Below are 19964 nucleotides of genomic sequence, written 5' to 3'. Positions count from 1 at the left end.
AAAGAACGGTTGAATAGTGATCGAATAGAACGAGGGAGGGAAGGAAAACATCGTGATTTAATGACATGACAAGAATCAACACAATCCACGTGTATGATATACATGAACATTGACAGTTGGAGAAACTCAATAATGAGAGAAAAAAAGCTCTTTATCCTCAAGGATACGTAATACATCTCTCTCACGATCAACCCTTTCAAATCAGCTCCGCGAAATTATCATCAATTCCCGCCATATCCCTGTCACCCGCAAAAGCCGCAAGTTCATCATCCGGTGCATTCCGGCTCATCTTCCTCTTCTTGTGAATATTCTCGTACGCCTGATGGCCGTACGCAGCACCGTCCGCACCTGGTCTAGCATGCTGGAGGCTCTTGAGCAGATCAGCAGCGACATGCTGGTTAGGATCGCCCATTGTGGTAGCAAAGTCTGGTTGCGTGGTGTGATGGCCAGGTGCGGATGCGGTTTCAGGGACGACGGGATTGGCGGCGGGTTCGGGCATGACGTCGTCGCCTATATTGGGGACGGGGTCGTTGCGGGGTGCTGGTTTCTGCTGGGGGGAGCCGGTGGGAGTGAAGGATTCCATGGGTGGGGGAGTGAGCTCTTCGACTTCGGGGCGGCCTTGGCCGGTGGGGAAGGTTGCGGTTGCGGGTGAAGTTGCGGCGACGGGGAGAGGCGCAGTGGAGATCTTGTTCTGCTCTGCTGCGGACAGGCCCTTGAGGATTGCCTCCTCGACCTCGCGCTTGCGGCTTTCGATTGCCTCCTTTCTGGTCTTCAGATCGGTTGCCTGCGCCTCCTCTTGCTCCAGTTTTGTCTTGTTCGTCTCAAGCAGCTGTTCCAGGCCAGTGATGAGGGCCTTGCGCGCCTTGATACTCTCTGCGACGGCGCCCTCGGCCAGTGCCAGCTTCTTGCATAGGGCGGCGAGACCTGCCGCATGCATTGGCGGGGAGGGAATGGCAGCGTTGGGGTTGGTGAGTTTCTCATAGTCCTGGTTTGCGGTGGTGACAGCGGGCTTGGTCGCAAGATCGGCCTTTTGGAGAGCGGTTGCAAGAGGGGCGACCGAAGTAAGCTCAGGTGGAACAGTCGAACTGGAGAAGAGCGAGCCACCAAGAGCAGGCTTGCGCGTGGATTTTGTGCGATCGATTTCGTCAATAGATCTCTCGATGGCTTGCTGGACAGCGGGATTGAAGATGGATCGCTGTCGCCAGACCTCGACCACACGTCGGATCTTGTTCTGTATCTCGTGGGGCGAGCCCTTGTAAGCGACGGTCGTTGCTTCGGCGAGAATGGGCTCGTATGCTTTGAGAAATTCCTCCTTCTTGCGCATCTTGGATGTCTGGGTGATTTCGTTTGCGAGATAGATTAGGACCAGCTTCTTGTTTGGCGTCGACTCCTTCATACGTTGGAGCCATACGGCAGCAATGCGCTCAGCATGTCGTCTGTAGATAGTCGTATTAGCTTCTGGTTCCAAAGTTGCAAATGCGACGAGTGCGCGCGCATGCGCGTGAGACGCGTTCAAGAGTGCAGCGAATGTCAAGTATGCGAGGCTTTACCTGTGAAAGAGAATCCATTGGCCAACCGTCGAGATGGCGTCTTGGGTCTCGTTGAGCGACGAGAGCTTTGCCTTGAGGCTGTCCTCGGTAAAGGCCATGCTTAATGTCTTCACGAATGATAGTTGTAGCTACTGAAGCAAGAATCGCACGCGACCAGACCAACACGACACTCTCAAGGAAGTGGAGACAGACTCTGTAGGAACTGGCGATACTTCTAGGTGATCAACTCGAGGCTTGCTAGCGCCTGCGACTACAGCGATGACGAGCGGATGATGGCAGAAGACAATGAGTGAGACCTGTCGAAGGTGATGGAGAGCTCGGGGACGCTAACAGCAATGCGGGCTAAACGTAGCTAGACACTTGCCAAGCCTGCTCCTGGCTGGTGACGGTAGCCATACTCAACCACAAACAAGACACTTGGAAGCAAGCAATCGCCGCCAATCACATCGCTATCGCTTCTCCCTACACCCACCACATACACCACATTCACAATGGCAGACAGATTTCCTTCATTAGACGAGATTGACGCTGGTGAGTTCAGCCATTGAACCCCCGAAGCAGCTCCGCAACACAGTGCTGAACATCTCCAGGCCAGACCGAAGCGCGCGGTGATTCAGCAGCCTTCGACCTTGTAGGCGACACTGCCGGCGCCGATGACTTTCTTTCACGCGAGCGCGCTCTCCTTGGCGACGATGCCGACCAGTTTGCTTCAGAAAACGACCGGACAGCCACCGTTGAGGATGGAGACGACGACCTCTTGGGCGGGGGCTTCAGCCAGGCCCAGGCTGGTGGTGAGGAAATGAGCGGCTTCGAGAGCTCCTTCCCTGCCATTGACACTACCAACGAGGTATGTAATGCGCTGCGTCCTTGGTTGTAACACGTGTTGCAAGAGGATGTTTCTCTTTAGGCACCATACTGACTGCAGCAGCACATGGCCCCTGGTGGCACCATTACTGGATCAAGCCTGCCATTTCTTCCTGGCCAGCCAGCTCCATCATTCACTCCCCAGCGATCAGACTCCCCAGAGCCCGATGTCATTCGAGAGTGGCGCGAGCGCCGCGACCTCCAGATCCAGCACCGCGACGAAGTAGCCGAAGAGCGCAAGCAGAGCACCATCAAGGAGGCACAGCAAAATATTGACGACTTCTACGAGAACTACAACAACAAGAAGGAGAAGGAGATTGCTAAGACACGGAAAGAGGCGGAAGAGTTCCTTGCAAACCGAGACGACACCACCGCGGGCGGAACCAGCTGGGAGCGCATTGCGAAGCTGGTCGACTTGAGTGGAAAAGGCACAAAGGGCGGTGCATCGGGCAGCGACAAGGCACGGTTCAGGGAGCTGCTCCTCAGCCTGAAGAAGGACGAGAAAGCACCTGGCGCAACCGGATATTAGGTGACGAAAACAGCTGGGTCGTGATATTTTCGGAGCTCAGGGTATGATTTTGGAAAATGCGATCATTTCCGAGTGTAGCCAGGAGTTCATGGAGGGGCTGCCAATTATTTGCTACGGCTGTGTTAATATCTATTCTCAGAGTTCTGACGAGTGCTTTTATGCTCGGCCTATACCAGCAAATGCAAGAGCGAGGTCTGTTCGACAGTGGCTCTGGACCACACCTACACAAGGATTGCCTTCTCCTCCAACTGTGTGATTGATGAGCGTGTCCAGGACTATCTGAGCAACCACGGCCCTTTAGACATACTCATGCACATGTCAAGCGCTATAACCATATACTTTGGAGCAAGAGCGCCCAACAAAGTGCACTGACGTCATCCAAAAGTAGAAGCGGCGACCTAAATCTACAAGAGCACAAACACGAAGCCACATTATATCAGCTGATACTGATCCTCAGTTGAGTTGACCGCTTCTAGGCCCTTGTGATGCCAAATCCCATTTGGCTTCCCGCCGTTAGAGCCAAGGCCTCGCCTAGTGCACTGCAATCTAAACGTTTACGCTTGCGTCACTCCCCTTCCTCCACGTCCCCGGGCCGCATTCCAATGTAGCTGCAGAAAAGGCTGATAGTAGTATCGAAGGCAACCTCGCCGCTATCGTGACATGCGAAACCTGGACCGGCAACCCGGCTAGGTGCTATATGAAAGCTTTATTAATTTCTCCGATGGTGTAGGATTCCCGCCAACCCCCAACCCCCTAGCCGACATCACGTGTAAACGTTTCAATCCGAGACGACAAGTCCGAATCGAAAGGCGTATTACCACCAATCATGACTGCAAATAAGAGTGTCTTGTGGTTGTCATTACAGCATGCCAGAGACATCCACTTTGGAGCCTTGCTAACTGTGCATCCCACGTTCGACTGTATTGGGTCTGTTTGCGAAGGGCTGTTTCACTGATAACCCGACCAACTGCAGCTAAATTACGACTGTCCAGGATGCCGGCCCTTTCACAAAACAAAAAGAAGAATACCTTTTATCTCGCTTAACCTCTCTAAAATGCTTTGACCGGGGATAACGGCTTCTTCAAACACTTTACATGGACCCAAAACAGGCAAGGTGTGCATGTTACTCGACATCACGGTGACCTTTTAGCGCGCCAAGTTTTTAATCTACATGTTTTCTGCCCCCCCATCCCCTTCCTTGGTCTCGATGCACCAATGCACGAACCGAGGGGGGTGGAGAGTCTCTCGGAAACATTTGCAATAGTGCTTGTTGTGGTTTATTTGCATAGCCAACTATCGGCTTGTGTATCGTGGAGGAATCACCTACCGAGGTTGGTGTGGTGGTGCTACTATAAGAACTTTCACTGCCGTGTGTGTAATCATTTATTCCGGCATCTAGGTTGGTTTTCCTATACCGAGCTAGACTTCTGTTGATCTATCTTTTTCGAGGCAGCCTATAAAGAATCCTCTTTGTCTCGGCCTTTTTTTTCCCTTCACTGCACTTCCATCTCCTTTCTTCCCTTCCCTTCCCTTCCAATCGATTTTAGGGGAAACATATCAGAAAAAATAAAGAAGAAGAAGAGCAAAAGATGAAATATCTTCTTCCTACCCTCGGCCTCGCTGCCACGGCCGCAGCCCACGGCTACGTCTCCAACGCTACCATCGGCGGCAAAGACTACACCTTCTACCAGCCCTATCAAGACCCCTACACCACCGGCGTCAAACGCATCTCGCGCCCCATCCAAGGCAACGGCCCCGTCGAAGACGTCACGCTTTCCGACCTGCAATGCGGCGGCTACACCGCCGGCGGCTTCAAGGGCTCCTCCCCCGCGGCCCTGCACGCCGAAGCAGCTGCAGGCTCCGAAGTCAAGCTTTACTGGACCCTATGGCCTGAGAGCCACGTTGGGCCTTCGATTACATACATGGCAAGGTGTCCGGATACCGGGTGTGATGCTTATATGCCGGAGTCTGAGTACGTTTTTTTTCTTCCTCCCTCTTTACCCTGTCCTATGTTTACCCATGGGGAGTTGCTCTTTGCTAACGCAGCATGACAGTGCCGTGTGGTTCAAGGTGCAAGAAGAAGGACGCCAAGGTACATCGAACAAGTGGGCTTCTGATGCTATTCGCGTGGCGGGCGGATACCTTTCGTACACCATCCCCAAATGCATTGCTGCGGGCTATTATCTTGTGAGGCATGAGGTGCTGGCGCTGCATTCCGCGTACAAGTATCCTGGTGCGCAGTTTTATCCCGGGTGCCATCAGCTCAAGGTTACTGGGGGTGGCAGTACGAAGCCGTCGGGCTTGGTGAGCTTTCCTGGCGCATACAAGGGGACGGATGCGGGGATTGCGTATAATGCTTATACTGGTATGTTTAATTTCCTCAAGTTCGTTTTGGTGGGGACATGGTTGCTAATATGTGTGCAGCGCAAACTTATCCTATTCCTGGCCCGAAGCTGTTTACCTGCTAAATGTTAAGGTAGAAAAAGGGGGGTGGGGAGGTTGTGGAGTGTGAGGGAAATTGTATACAGAGAGAGGTTAGCTGTAGATATTTTGCTTCTGTATATACTTTGGGGTTGTTAGAATGGATAGACGTGGTGGCTTTTGACTGCGTGCCTATTTTGCTCTGTTCATCAGTCATATCTTGTATGCCTTCATGTCTGTCGAGTTAGTACGCAGAAACACTATGCACCCAGCACCCTCCGGACTACTACTATGTGTGTTTGTCTTCTTTCCCGCCTTTCGCGCAGTATGCGCAGTTGGCAACCATGCAAGTCTGCCTCCTTCCTTCCACCCCTCAAGCAGACCCTGATTCCTCGCCCACCCCACCCTTATTTGGTGGAGACTGTACAGATCATCTGACAGTTGTTCCGCATGCGAAAGTGAATTACCCGCAAAATAGGCTCTCCACAAAGTGGATTGTAGAAGAGGTGTTTGATTCGAGAAGTGGGCTGTTCCAAGGCGCCTATGTAGTGTGCCTCACGGAGTGGATACAGAAGAAGTGGGGGGAAGAGGTACAAACAGTCACAAGAGGATTTCCCCTCGATACACACATCCAGCATATACCAAACACGTAGCAGACAAGGATAGGTCGCCCTGCATTTTTTGAGCGACGACTCCACTTCAAACCTATGTGTGGACAGGATGGTGATGGTGATGGGAATGTGGATGTAGAAGTGGTGACTGCATGTTTCCGCTCTGTGTTTCTTCTTTTCCGGGCTGCGTTGATAGGATGGTAAGGATTGTTTAGCTGCACTCCAATAAGTCCCACGTAGCGTGTATAATGCAATGTAATTTTTTTTTGAGAAACAGCGTTTGCAAAAAGAGACGTGTCTATGTGTTCCCTCATCTGACTGGACAATTACCATCAACATAAGCATGGTAAGCATCGGTCCTTCTTTTCCTGGCTTTTACACATTTTCCTTGTTATGCAAGCTCAAGAACCTGGAAAAGATAGAATGTTGATCATGATCTTCGGTCAGAGGTCCGGTCTTTTCGGTCATTTCGCTTCACTCTCGTATCATCAATTTCTGTGACTGAAGGGAAACCTTTTCTGTATAGAGATCCATTTGTCGTGATTATCTTGTTCCTATCTCTTCTCAATACATCAATCCCTGTATTACTAGCTGTTCCATGACATGCGATCTCTGCTTTTCGACTTTAACCCTGCAGGCTCTGTAGACGGGGTTGTTGAGTTGTGGGTGAGAGCCTGGATAGCAACACAGAAACCCGGAGGAAGCTGACCCATAGACTCTTTTCTTGATTACCTCGGCCACTTGGGTGGCTGATGAGTGTGTGATGAGTTGAGCACATTGCACGTTGACATGGTGCTAGCAGTAAGCTACCGTTGATTTACCGGACTACTACACACATGGAGCTTTTTGTGTTATCTGAAAAGGTATGCGGATCCGACGCCGGTTTCCGGTCACCCTGCGCCTAGGTGGGAAGGAAATGCTGCATATGCTAGTCGAAGCGTGGATTGGCCAAGTGAGGTCGAATGGTAAAAGGCAAATGGTGTCACAGGTCCGCCATTGGGCAGCGCGCTACAGAATGCCACGCTGATCGTCGGCCCTAGCGGACGGGTCCGCACATGGTTTCGGCGGCTTTTTTGAAACGGCCGAGTGCCTGAGGTATCTTCTGGAAAATGAAGCTCAGATAAGTTCGCTAAAGTGCATGGCGAGTCAGGATTGTCGCGGGCAGGCCGTGTACTGAGGAGTAGTTTGAGGAGATTTCAATGCTGCGGTATTCCCCCTTCTCTATCTCACTGTGACGCCAACATGACTGAAAGGAAAAACTGGGCAGAATACACTAGGTATTTGGCGTCATGGTATCCAAAAAGTCGCGGTCAAGATGATGTGAAGACAAGGACGCTACTGACGAAGCTACTGAGCTCTTAGCATGCGATGATGCCCACAGTGGGGCGACCGAAATTCGCCTCTTTCTTCCCTAACTCGCATCTGCGCGAGCGAGTACCGAACACTGGCGGAGATTTACATACCGGATTGGGACTTAGGATGGCTCTTAGGGACCTCGACCCTTGAATTGTCTTTATCCGAGGAACTACTGGGAGCATGTCAATGTCATGGGTGCAGCATCAAGCTCCCGTGATATCCGTTTACAGTCTGACAAACGTCTTGGGTGGCGCTGGGTACGTACTCCGGGTCAAGCCAACTTACTCGAACAGGGCGGCCGTGTGGCAGTGTGTAATTTCTCGGATGCATGGCTGGGCAGCCCTCCCACCGCTCTTTCGGCTGCTGCCAGCAGCAACGAGGGGCATCGAAGGCATCACGGCATCGACGACATGGGCGATGCTTGATCAGGTGGACATGTGCATACTGGCTAGGCGGCGCTTCGGAGGATCGCTCACCGTAATACAGGCTTCAGAAGCGGCGAGGGCGCGCTACTGCTGCCACTGAGGCTCTGGAAGAGATGGCTATTCTTACCGCGACAGTGCTGTGGCGCGCCTTAGGACAGCACAGTGGCTACGCTTTTTTCTCTTTTGGTGACGTGGGACAGGCTCAGGACCGGGGCAATGGTAAGCAACAAGCAAAGTCCGGTACATGGTCCTTCACGCGGGCCACACGCACGTGTGTGCCCCATTGCGGGCGTCCATCGCTTACGCTACTTGACCGGGAAATTCCACACTGGGCTGCAGCAGTTTCTGGGATGATCTGACCATGGCCATGACAAGAAGGGAATGTTGCTGTATGTACGCGTAGAGCACTACGTGCGTACGTAGAGTGTAGCAGGGCGTTTTCTGCAGGCTCTTTGACACAATCTCACTCCACCATTACATTGCAGAGCATGTAAGGCCCATGGATAATAGCCCCGGGTCGGGGCGGGATATGCAGGTAGACGCAGAGCAGACAGAATCTCTGATATCATACATACCAGTCAACAAGCGCCCTCGTCCTCGGCCATGATGGACTCGCATTAGAAACAGCCGCCGCGGCCAATGGGCCTCGAGGGCCTCACCGCCTGGCCTGAAGTTTTGCTACGAACTGTCAGGGGGAACCGGTTGCAGGCAGGCCGTAGTCGCACCCCCGAGTCGTACCGCTTCCAGAGCCTCGCCCAAGGCAAGCCGCAGCTTGAATTTGCATTCGTCATAGCTTCTTCTGATGACGGCGTTGGAGTGCGGCAAGCTCTTGGCCGAAGCCCTCGAGTAGCTAAGCAAGCGCACCCGAATACGCGACGACAGAAGCCTGAGGTGTCGTGTCGTGTTGTGTCGTGTCGTGTCGTATTATGCCGTTCAGGGACAGGCACAATGGACACGACAGCAGTTGACTCACCATCAGAGCCTCCCATGAAACAGTGGCTTGCTGCGAGCAATTGGGTCTCATGCAGCTTCAAGAACAAAGACTTGCTTCGATCGCTCGTTTCCTTCCGAGATGGAGGGCAGATTGTTCCCAGGGCTGAAGCAGACCCTGGTCGCTCAAAATGCAAGGTAGGTAAACGGCCCGCCACTCTGGGTCGCCGAAGCGGGCAGCATTTTGCTGAGCACGCTCCTCTTTTCAAACGTCCGGCACCAGACTTTGTACCCTGCGCAAATGACAGTACCGCAAATCCACGGTTGCTCGTCGCGACTAGCATCCGCCGGGCCCTGGCAAGACAGCGAGAAACTAAAGAGACTAGCCCACATGCAGAACGACAGGGCTGATTGACAATGTCCCATTTCTGCTCCTGATCGGCCCACTTTCTTACTTGCCTTTTTCCATGTTCACGCCCTTCACAAGCTACCAATTCTGCAGCACACTCGGCGCGTGTCATCATGTACACGCATATGTACTAATTACAGGCCTCACAGTATGTAAGTCAGTTCTCGCATCATGATGCTACTGGACAGTCATGGCCTGTGACTGCCAGCAGGGTTGGGCCCTTTGGCAAGCTAGCCCACGATAAAACCCACTACTCGCCTCCCCGTCCCTACCTTCACCTCCCCGACCACCATATCCCTACCACTTGCAGAAGTACGCTTTCTGGCGCCGGGGGCTGGTGTGGGTCTATGCTACTGCTGTCAATGTCCCTAGTGTCTCTCCGGCAGTGACCCACAAACGTCTTTTACACGCTTCTAAATCCCATCTACGCCTTCCGTCACTGAGCCACCCTTCCACCTCGCTCTCTCACCTAAATCTCATGTTCAGTCGTTGATGTCTTGTTGACCATGGGTAATCCAGAATTCGGAAACAGAGGACCAGGTGCACAGTCCGGGGACGGCAAGGCACTCGAACCAACCATTTCATCTCAGTCGTCCAGGACAACAGACGCGAGCAAGAACAACCAACCCCCCGCTATGGCGACCATTGCAGACGACGACGACCGTCTTCTTGTCCGCATTGGATATGCTCCTGTAAGTGTGGCATGTTGCTGGGTTCAATTCAAACTCCCATCTCACCCACTGCCCGCAGGTACTCCAAAGACATTTCTCAAGATGGTCCACAGTCTCGTATGCCATTTCCATTCTCGGAGTGCTAGGTTCAGTACCTGCTACCTTTGGATCTCCAATGTCATCAGGAGGCCCAGCAACAGCCGTCTGGGCCTGGTTCATCGGTAGCATCATGGCCTACTGCATCGCCAGCTCAGGTATTCTACTCCAACTCATCTCTTCGCCACCGAAGCTAACAACACGCCTCTCCAGTTGCCGAACTAGTCTCAGCATACCCCACAGCCGGAGGAATGTACTATGTCACAAAACACGTTGTGCCCCCCGAGCACGTCGCTGCCTGGTCGTGGATCATCGGATGGTGCAACTTCCTCGGTCAAGCCGCTGGTGTTGCCAGTTTGGCCTACACCATCTCGCAAATGATCTTAGCGACAGCAGTCATGCACACTTTAGATGGTGCGGGGCCAACCTTTGAACCGTAAGAGTAGCACGCCATTCTAGGCGACACACACAGTAGTGGCTCACCGATCAATGCAGGAAAGCTTACCAGACGGTGCTCCTTGCCATTTTTGTGCTCTGCATGTTTGGCGCCATCTGCTCCTTCCCCACAAATTGGCTGCACCGCATTATCCTGTGGTTCGCCCCGATCAACAGTACGTTCGCCTAGCATGTCTTCGCCTCTATGGTCGTGGCCGTGGCTTTGCGGGGCACAAAAAATAGAAGCTGACAGTAAGCCCAGTTATTGCATCAATCTGCATCTGCATCGCCCTGCTCATTCTCACGCCCAACAAACAAAGCCCCAAGTGGGTGTTTACTACCGTCACGGACGGCTCCGGATGGGGCAGCCAAGGTTTCTCATTCCTCCTCGGGTACGTTCGTATCGGTATTAAAGACTAAAAAAGCACCTTGAAACTAACATGATTGGTTTGCAGCTTCCTCTCGGTTGCATGGACCATGACCGACTACGACGGCACTACGCAGTAAGTCAGCCCTATGGAAAGCCTCAGACACGCATGCATGTATGCTAACCCTAGTTTCCTTCGTACAGCATGTCCGAAGAGACGCACGATGCCGCCATCCGCGGTCCCGTGGCGATTCGCGCTGCAATCCTCGTGTCCGGTGTCGTCGGCTGGATGTTAACCGTGACCTTTTGCTTCTGCATGTCCGACTACGACGCCATCATGGCGACGCCAACCGGTCTGCCTGTTGCCCAGATTTTCTTCAACGCAGGCGGTAAAACCGGTGGAACCATCATGTGGTTTTTTGTCATGCTGGTCCAGTTCTTCACCGGATGCTCAGCCATGCTGGCTAATGCACGCATGGCCTGGGCGTTTGCCCGCGATGCTGCGTTTCCTTTTTCAGAGTAAGTTCTTTTTTTTTCTGCGATGCTTTCACCCCCCCTCTTGGCCACGAACCAAATTGCTTACAAGTTGTTTGAAGTTTTTGGAGCAAGGTTAATACGCACACGCACACGCCTGTCAACGCCGTCTGGCTCGTCGTCATCTTCTGCAGCTGCCTCGATCTCATCGGTATCGGAAGCACACTAACCATCACCGCCATCTTCAACATCACCGCGCCTGCCCTCGACATTAGCTACATCGCCGTCATCATTGCTCACCGATGGTACGAAGGCCGCGTCGTCTTCCACCCAGGCCCTTACTCCATGGGCAAATGGAGCAAGCCCGTCAACGCCATTGCCGTCACATGGGTCATCTTCATCAGTGTCGTCCTGTTCTTCCCGACCGTCCGCCCCGTGCGTCTCGATAACATGAACTACGCCATTTGCGTCGCCGCATTCATTGGCTTCTTCAGTACCGTCTGGTGGTATGCGGGTGCGCGCAAGAAATACACAGGACCCAGGACCAGCGATACCATTGATATGCTACCACCTGAGGACCCAGAGGAGATTTTTAACGACTACGATAGTCCATAAGACTGCGCGTTCTCGAATTGTTTCTTTCGTCCTTTATTCGTTCTTTTTTTTGGATCGCGCGCACATGCCAGGTGCGGATATCTGGCTTTTAACGACCTTCGTTACGACTCCCTAGTTCACAACAACAAAGAGAAAGGGAAATCCGTGTAATCTTCTCCCCAAGCGGGCTGTGTTTGTTCATACATCATCATCATATTTTGGGCGTTTTTTTTTTCGGCGGAAGTCCCCTTTGGACGTTTGTATTCTTTTTTTTCTTCATCAAACCTGGGTGTGGGGTATGAAAGGGATATCTAGACATGTTGTTGATGTGTTTTTTTGCTTCTGCTTTTCATCCAGTTCGTACATTCCCCTTATCCCCCTTTTTTTCTATTTCACACACACCTGCTTTTTGTTATCAAGCAAGCGAAGCCAGAGAGTATTTGTATAGATCGAAAGATACCCCCTTTTCGTTTTATTTGTTGAGATAGTACTTTGCATAGGGATTCTACTTGGCAAATATATTGTTGTTAGATCTTACATTTCTTCTGACGATGCGTGTTCTTTTCTGAGGTTGCACACGTCTATGGTTGGTCGGTTATGCAACTAACTTGATCTTGGATCCTTTTTTTGCTTTTTCTTTAGCACTATTTGTTGGTTCAACGTTGCTTTTTCCCGTTTTTTCCCTTGGCCCCTTCCCTGGCTCCTTTCTCCCCCCCCCCCCCCCCCCACACACACACCCACCCCGCACTACGATCCTCATAGTTCACAGACCCCCCTATGGTGCTCATCGTCCCCTTTGCCCATATTACGATACCCTTACCTGCTCTCTCCCCAATTAGCTTTTGACCCAATTGACCGTCTTTTGTCTCCCTATCCCATACTATTTTTCTTATCTCCGCAGACACTCGACACTAGTCACACACCGATCTGTAAATCCCTCTCCCCTTCCACTTGCATGTGCACGGCAAGCCGTAGATGCGCCATGTATATCCTTTTTCCTTTCCCGTGGGGATAGAGGTCGCGTATACGTAGGTGCATAGAGTGTACCGTGGTAGGTGCGAGCAAAATGAGCGAGCGAGTGAGCGCGTGAACGCGAAGTGTGTGTGTGTGTGTGTGTGTGTGTGATCGGGAAGCGGGCGATCGGAAGGGTTGAGTGCATATGCACTGGGGAGTGTCAACTTAGAGCATGCAGGAAGGGCGCAGGTAGCCGAGTGCAATAGTGAATGGGAGGGGATTCGGGTAGAGAAATGGAAAAAGTATTGGAAAGGGGAAACGCCGATTAGATAGTGAGATACGGGGAAAAGAGAAGGAGCATGCGCGTGCATGCATGTTACATTCTGCGTCTAGTATACACCGGTCTGTAAAGGAAGTGGGTGGTACGTAGGCTTGCTAGCTCTCCCCCTTTCTGTTGACCTTTTTTTTGCATTGTTGAATGGCTTTACTAGTACTGTGGGTGAATGCGTTGGTGTATCTTGGCAGACGGATTTACCTTCCCCTAAGCAATTGAAGTTTTTTTTGAGGACGGAAGTGCAGATGGAACTTGTGATGGGATTGATACACGTGACTTTTGGGATTAGCGATACTGTCCTTTTGATGATAAGAGAAGTTGTTGTATCGTATTGTTTAAGCAACGTGTCTGGAAAGGTTTATATGCGTAGTCAAGAGTAGCTATGGATTTGATGTGGTAGGCAGTATGGGGGATGGCAAGTACTGGAGGCGTTTTGTAAATGGAGTGGGATCAGTGTAGTTAATTTGGGCTGAGAAGTGTGTACTTGTATACTTTACTTGTGTCCACAGGACAGTTGCACGTACAATGATCCCAGTCGGAGTACTTACGTCTCGTTTCTTCATGCCCTTGTCTTGTTAGAGTAGAGGTGATAGAGTAAAGGGGGGAAAGGGAAGAAGGCTTGTTCCCCCTCCCATCCTTTTTCCATCTCATTCTCGTCATGCACAGGATTCTCGTATGTTCCCCGATAAACAAAAAGCAACAAACATGGCAAATCTTAGCATGGTACTGCTAATTACCACCAACCATATTCACACTAAAAAAAGATTGTGGTAAGAAAAAGCAATATGCATTTAGCGAGCAAGCCAATTCACGAGAAAAAGCAAATCTGCATCACACGCACATCCACACCGGAAATTTTAAATAAATGGTTTTAATTTTTCTGAAGAAAAAAAGAACAAGTTAGGTATACTGCATCCTCAGGGTTCCTCAAAAGTAAACATCAAGCCGAGGGAAACCCCATTTCCACTTGAACACAACAACTACTCATCATATGCCCAAAAACACTTTTCTCCCTCTACATCAAGAGTGAATGAAAAGGTCATCGGCCTGAGAAACAAAAAAAAAGAAAAGAAAAGGGAGCGGAAAATAAGGACACTTTCCCCATTTCCCGTGTCACCTTAGATAGATGAGCAAAGTAAGAAAGCTAAGCTTGCAAATGTGATTTTTTGAACATAGAAAAAAAAAGAAGAAAGAGGGAAAAAGGGAAAAGGGTGGACAGGGGTGGGTTCGATAGGTACAAGTCGAAAGAAGTTGGTAAAGAATAAAAAAATGAAAGAATCGATGGGGGGGGGGGGGGGGGGGATCAAATGAGTGAAGCGTTATCGACGTCAAGTGGACCAGCCTCTTTGTAGTATGTGGAAAACCGCGCGCTCATGTGGTCTCTCGCTCTCGTCCGGTTCGTCGATGGTTGATATATCCAGCCGTTAAATGTCGTTGCGTGTCGAGTGAATTATGATGTGTTTTTTTTCTCTGTAGTTTCGGGGTTTTCGGGTTGTTTAGTTTTCCCTGCATGTGTTGCGAGACCCCTAGGGGTCCGACACGCATGAGCTCTAGCATTTGCACAGCAAGAGCACACAACTTTGTAGAACGTTGTACAGCATCTTCCCCGAGCACTACAGCGTAGTGATATTTTTTGGACGGCCAAAATGCCGCGACATTTTCGTCCATGTATTAATGGCGATGTAGCGCACTGCGCATACAAGCCTCTTAAGATCGTCCGGTGCCATTGCGACCAATTTCCTTTATTCTTATGGAAGGCATGACGCTAAAACGTTTGCTATTGACGGTGCTTGACGACTTCGCGGAAGAAGGCGACGAAGCATAAACGTATTCGCCGTCTACATACTGCGCTTCGCTAATGAAGGTAGTACGCTTCTCGCGGCGCGTGTAGCGCTGTTCAAGGCGGTGCAGCTCAAGGCCTAGACGCGGATGTTAGTCATCTCAATGCTGATAAGCCGCTCCACGACAAAAACGGGGTCCATGTGAAGCAAAGCGAGTCGAGGCGAGACATACGAGCTTGAAGTTTCTCGAAGATACCCATGTTGAAGTTTTGTGTAGAGTTTATCGTGGCTTACGGTAGTTGCGCCGAGAAGTGTGGTGTGTGAAGTCGAGGAATACCAGGGAGCAAAATGTAGTGCAAAACGTGGCACGGATAAGATGTCGGAACCCACTTGACGACCGCGTCCCTGTTCGGATGATGCAGGTGGTGTATCAGAGTGATGTGGGTATGTAGGAAGACGGTGACGAATCAGTTTGCGGCTTCGACGGTGCACTTCCGGTGGGTGTATCTGCCGGGACAAAAAATGGGTTGGATTGCGTCAAGTGGAAGAGCGAGCAAACAAAATCCGGGGCGCGGTAGGACCAGCGATACGGTTTAAGAGAGAGAAATGGCTGGTAACGGACGCAAGTGCTCAGGTGCCGTTGTTGGGGCATGGGAGGAGGACTAGGCGTTCCAGGTTTCATGCAATGCCGGTTCTCGAAGGCCAAGCCTGATGAATACGGGCTAGTGAAGCCGAAAGACGCAGACAGACCAAGCCTATAGCAGAAGGAGTTCCGACGTCGAAGCCTAGTGAGTCGTGGGCCGCTGTGGCCGAGAGGCCGTGTTGCAGCGTCTGTCTTTTTCGCCATGGCAAGCGAGGGTTCCTGCGTGACACGGCAGAGGGAGTAGGAGACAGGCTGCGAACATGAGTTGTTGCGCAATTCTTCGGGACGACAGGATAAGTGGATGATCATCACCCGCATGGCCAGACAGAGAGTTGGTTGGTGGATGTCGAGTCAGGCCCCTTCACGTGGAGGACTGGGGGGAGGGGAGCTCCAGACACAGACACAACCGATGCCGCCACCACCCACCCGCTTGGCTCCAGTGCCGACGCTCGTCCCAAGGGGCTCGCTTCGTTGCCTCTCCCAACGGCATCTCATCCTTGTCCGGCCTGCAACCTCTTCACCCAAAACCAGGAACTTGTCTGTCAAGCCAATACACATAATACGCGCCTCTTGACTCACTGCTGCTGTCCTCGCTGTTACTGCGGGCCATAGCCAGACGCCACGCAACCATCATGCTGTAAATTTCTTATATACGTCTAATCTTCTGCCATGCTCCGTGCTCCACCACAAGATGCCAACAACCCCCCACCCCTATTACGCACAGCATTCCTAAGGCACCACACGCGACTCGGGCACCGACCCATCCACAATCGCCACCGCCCCGACGTTGCCTGCATCCGCTGAGCCATTGAGCAGCGAAATTACAGAAATCACATCAGACGGCTCAACAAGATGCCAGCTCGCCAGAGTCTGCTTCGAACTCGCTCCAACAGTCACTGAAAACACATGATCCGTAGGCAGCTTCGACTGGCGCAGCGATCGGAACATGTCTGCCACCATGATCAGCAAATGAGCAATCCCATTGGGGGCACAAGACAAACCTTCATCTGTGAAATCATCGCCCATGCAGAGAACAAACTCAGGCGCTTTCCCGGGCCCTTCGCCATACTCCTCGACGAGTCTCTTGGCAATCTCTCCCTTGTTGACAAATCTTGGACGAACCTCGAGGTTGGCTTTGCCCGTCATCACCTCGACCTCGTACTTCTTGGCCACGGTCCTCTCCAGATGCTTCTGGCATTCACGTGCCTGGAATGCACCGTACTCGGGGTCGGCCCGGCGATAGTGCCAGGTCAGTGCAATCTTCTTGCGCTCCACAAACGAACCTGTCCACTCGGTCAGTAAAACATGGTCCCATCATGCACAAAAGCGACCTTACCCTGTGTTCTCTCCGTGTAGTGCTGGAAGATATCGAGTACCTCCGTCTGCCAAGTCATATCCGTCGTCTCGGCTAAGTTCTCCCACTCCTGGCACCGTGGAGGCCGCATGAAGCTACCGTGCTCAGCACTGAGACCAAGCTCGGGAATGTGGCCCATCCACTCGTCCAAGAACGCCTGGTCTCTGCCACTGATGATCCAGACGGCATTGGTAGGGTCGGCTGCCAGCGTCTTCAGAGTTCGAATAACGCGGTCAGACGGGATAGCTGCTTGTGGGTCCTTGACAATGGGCGTCAGAGTGCCATCGTAGTCGAACATGAATAGTCGTTTCTTTGCCTGCCGGTACTGGAACAGAAGTTTAGCCCGATCAAGCGCTGGGGTAGCAAAAGTCTGGTCAAACGACGATAGGTTCGTCATCAGTCTCTTCAAGTAGTTATTGGTCCACGCCTGAACATTGTTCTCCACAACGTGTTTGTAAAGTTGTGCATGTGTCTGTGCACGCTCTGCTACGTCCTGCTTGAGCGCTTTATTGATGGCATCGGCTACTCCGCTCATGTCCCACGGATTGATATGGCTTGCACTACCGAGAGAGCTTGACGTTCCGGAGAATTCGGATAGGATAAGCGGACCGTGATTGTCCTTTTGACAGATGATGTACTCCATGCTTGTCGTGTTCATACCGTCACGTACACTGGTAATGAGACCAATGTCCGCGATTCGGAGCAGAGCAAAGTACTCTTCACGGGAAAGGTACTGCGGGAAGTGACGGACAGGCGTAAAGTCCAGAGTACCGTACGTGCCATTGATCTTGGCTGCCAAATCCGAAATCTTGTTGACGACCTTTTCTTGTGCACCGTCGCTCTTGTCGGTGTGGAGACCGCTGGGACTAGTGACCTGGATAAGCACCACTTTGCCCTGCCACTCTGGGTACTTTTCCAGGAAGAGTTGGAAAGCCTGGAGCTTTTGCACCACTCCACGCACCGCATCCAGCCTGTCACGGCCGACAATGAGCTTCTTGCCTGCATACATTTCCCTAATGCCCTTGACCTTTTCGTCGATTTCTGGATCGTCGAATGCTTGCCGTTGTGTCGAAACGGCATTGATGCCAATGGGAAAGACGTCTACGGCTACGTGAGCGCCATAGGCGTCAACGCCCTCGGACGAAGAATCAAAACCTAGAATCCTAGTGCAGCAAGACGAGAAGTGCCGTGCGTAGCTGTACGACTGGAAACCAATCATATTGGCGCCTAGCACACCTTCGAGAACCTCTTTGCGCCTACTAAGACAGCGGTAGAACTCGCTACTGGGGAAAGGAATGTGAAGATAGAAGCCAATGTAGATGTTTGGCAGACGTTGGCGGAGCAAACTTGGCAAAAGCATGAGGTAAAAGTCATGTACCATGACAATATCTCCTGGACTGTAGATTTCGAGGATTCGGTCTGCAAACAGCCTGTTCATGCGGTAGTAGTCGGCCCATGATTTCCGCGCTGCACGCCCATCGGCTGGCTCGTTCTGCTTGTAATGGAACAGTGTGTAGAGCTCGTGCTCAGCATAGGTCCTCCAATGGCTTTGGCTCTTGAGAATGTATTCGTCCTTGCCATCATCTACCTCGTCGACGAGCCACACTGGCACAATCTTGCCGCCGTGGTCGCGCTCGAGCTGCTTTTCCAGTCGCGCTCGGTCGTCGGGGCCGATTCGAAAGCCGTTCGAGACTTGGGTTGCCTGGTTCGGGTTCTTGGGATCAACGGGAATGGGTGCGGCAGCCTTGTTCGTAGGCATCTGCGCAGCGGTGGCGGCGGCCGACGTGCCATGCGAGATCTCTCCTGTCCATCCGACAAGCGTGTGGTTCCAAGGCGAAGAGGAGGAAGCAAGATATGAGAATGAATCAAAAAGGGCAGAGGTTCCTCGTCGTGGTTTGAGCTCCCAGTCGTTGCCCGGAGAGTAGCCGATAGTGTAGGGTATGGCAAAAGTCGCACTGATGACACGGCCGCTGAGATTGAGGCCAGGATGCGCAGCACGCGGATCCACGTCTGCCAGGTTGTGCTTGGGGGCCGAGCCAGGGGCATCGCTCAGCTTGCTCTTGACTTCTTCCCCGGTTTGCGCGCCTGCTGCCTTCTCTGCCTGAGGCCCCGCACCGTCGGCTCTTTGCTGGTTGGAGAAGTATGAGTTTGCGCTCCACGAGGGCCCGGGCGTGGCCGTCTCGGGATCAAAGGGCAGGCTGCTGCCCTCTTTCTTGTCGGAGGACTCGTCAAAGTAGGCCGTCTTGCCCGAGAGGTGGACGCCGGGGGTGACGGGTACGTTGGTGATGTCGGGATGGAGTGCAGGGTGAGAGCTTTCTTGGGAAGCGATTGAAGGTCGCTCGGGCTTGCCGTCTGTGGTATCTGTAGGGGCGCTCATGGCGATTGTAGGCTGAGCACCTGTTGCACTATATCAAAGGGTTAGATATCGATAAGCTCCGAGGGCTGGTAAGGGCAGAAGGGTTGCGACTGGGTGATTTGAGGTGGTATGGGGTATTGGCAGGCAGGAGAAGACGGTTGACAAGACAGACGACACGAGGCACGCTGCAGGGCACGAGACGTCACTCTGGTGGCTATCTCTGTGGTGGTGATATGGTCGAGATAGCGGACAGAGAGAGGGAGGCGCGCGGTGGTGGGGACGTACCAAGGACTATGACACTGGCGCGGGGCAGATTGTGCAGGTCACAGGAGGGCAAACCAGAGGGTCTGGGAGGAGGAGAGGGAGTCAACAGAGGCGGCAGATGTGTTGAGAAGCTCACAGAAGGCCGACGAGGGCAATGGGGGAAGAAAAGCTGGCTGGCGGTGGGATGGTTCATGCCCCACCAACCACGGCTGTGACGTTGGAGCCGGGGGACCAGGGCACACAGTGGCTGCTGGGCTGCTGCATTCCCATTCCCATCGTGGTCGAGCTACAAGACGCGCGCCGCCAGCTTGACCGCTCTGCAGAGGTTTGCTGGGCCGGTCAACATGATGTCAGGCCATTTTCATATGGCAATGCGCAGGTGGGCCTTGACATGTGCAGCCGGTGGAGCGGCGTCGACGACGCTGGGGCTAGGGTGGGTGTAGGAGTACCATGTGGATGCTATTCTGGCGACTTTGCGATACAAATGTCGCAGCCAGATGCAGCCAATGTTGGGCCGGCAATGGCCAGCATGCCCCCCAGCACAAC

At 52.4% G+C, this 19964-nt stretch overlaps 7 protein-coding genes across 7 annotated transcripts; 4 read left to right on the top strand and 3 right to left on the bottom strand.

Annotated features, from left to right (window-relative positions):
- Positions 1–196: 196 nt before the first annotated feature.
- On the bottom strand, positions 197–1653 carry PSV08DRAFT_357923 (RNA polymerase II-binding domain-containing protein; the record flags this gene model as incomplete). Its single annotated transcript, XM_014222694.2, has 2 exons — positions 1551–1653; positions 197–1436 (listed from the first exon to the last, which is right to left on the bottom strand). The coding sequence occupies exons 1-2, from the start codon at positions 1646–1648 to the stop codon at positions 197–199; spliced, it is 1338 nt and encodes a 445-aa protein (XP_014078169.1). The 5' UTR covers positions 1649–1653.
- A 301-nt stretch (positions 1654–1954) lies between these two features.
- Positions 1955–3172, top strand: PSV08DRAFT_192782 (clathrin light chain). The gene is made up of 3 exons (XM_014222693.2): positions 1955–2081; positions 2141–2397; positions 2479–3172. Exons 1-3 carry the CDS (start codon positions 2042–2044, stop codon positions 2941–2943), a joined length of 762 nt encoding a protein of 253 aa, XP_014078168.1. The 5' UTR covers positions 1955–2041; the 3' UTR covers positions 2944–3172.
- Positions 3173–4532: 1360 nt separating this feature from the next.
- PSV08DRAFT_376050 (glycoside hydrolase) lies at positions 4533–5411 on the top strand (the record flags this gene model as incomplete). Its single annotated transcript, XM_014222692.1, has 3 exons — positions 4533–4915; positions 4998–5308; positions 5368–5411. 3 exons carry the CDS (start codon positions 4533–4535, stop codon positions 5409–5411), a joined length of 738 nt encoding a protein of 245 aa, XP_014078167.1.
- A 2984-nt stretch (positions 5412–8395) lies between these two features.
- On the top strand, positions 8396–9097 carry PSV08DRAFT_346079 (uncharacterized protein; the record flags this gene model as incomplete). Its single annotated transcript, XM_014222690.1, has 1 exon — positions 8396–9097. The coding sequence occupies one exon, from the start codon at positions 8396–8398 to the stop codon at positions 9095–9097; it is 702 nt and encodes a 233-aa protein (XP_014078165.1).
- A 504-nt stretch (positions 9098–9601) lies between these two features.
- PSV08DRAFT_376047 (amino acid/polyamine transporter I) lies at positions 9602–11817 on the top strand (the record flags this gene model as incomplete). Its single annotated transcript, XM_014222689.2, has 8 exons — positions 9602–9787; positions 9846–10020; positions 10076–10298; positions 10358–10473; positions 10560–10689; positions 10753–10800; positions 10869–11183; positions 11261–11817. The coding sequence occupies 8 exons, from the start codon at positions 9602–9604 to the stop codon at positions 11751–11753; spliced, it is 1686 nt and encodes a 561-aa protein (XP_014078164.1). The 3' UTR covers positions 11754–11817.
- A 2673-nt stretch (positions 11818–14490) lies between these two features.
- Positions 14491–15300, bottom strand: PSV08DRAFT_255444 (uncharacterized protein). The gene is made up of 2 exons (XM_014222688.2): positions 15034–15300; positions 14491–14939 (listed from the first exon to the last, which is right to left on the bottom strand). Exons 1-2 carry the CDS (start codon positions 15059–15061, stop codon positions 14728–14730), a joined length of 240 nt encoding a protein of 79 aa, XP_014078163.1. The 5' UTR covers positions 15062–15300; the 3' UTR covers positions 14491–14727.
- Positions 15301–16173: 873 nt separating this feature from the next.
- On the bottom strand, positions 16174–19694 carry PSV08DRAFT_376041 (glycosyltransferase family 20 protein; the record flags this gene model as incomplete). Its single annotated transcript, XM_066093317.1, has 4 exons — positions 16174–16727; positions 16781–19203; positions 19440–19453; positions 19623–19694. The coding sequence occupies 4 exons, from the start codon at positions 19692–19694 to the stop codon at positions 16174–16176; spliced, it is 3063 nt and encodes a 1020-aa protein (XP_065949947.1).
- Between the last annotated feature and the right edge of the window lie 270 nt (positions 19695–19964).

This window comes from Bipolaris maydis (genome assembly GCF_028858645.1).
Source record: "Bipolaris maydis strain C4 unplaced genomic scaffold PSV08scaffold_1, whole genome shotgun sequence".
In the NCBI taxonomy this organism is placed as follows: Eukaryota; Fungi; Ascomycota; class Dothideomycetes; order Pleosporales; family Pleosporaceae; genus Bipolaris; species Bipolaris maydis.
Note: the sequence above shows the minus strand (reverse complement) of the source record. Positions and strands in the feature narration are given on the sequence as shown.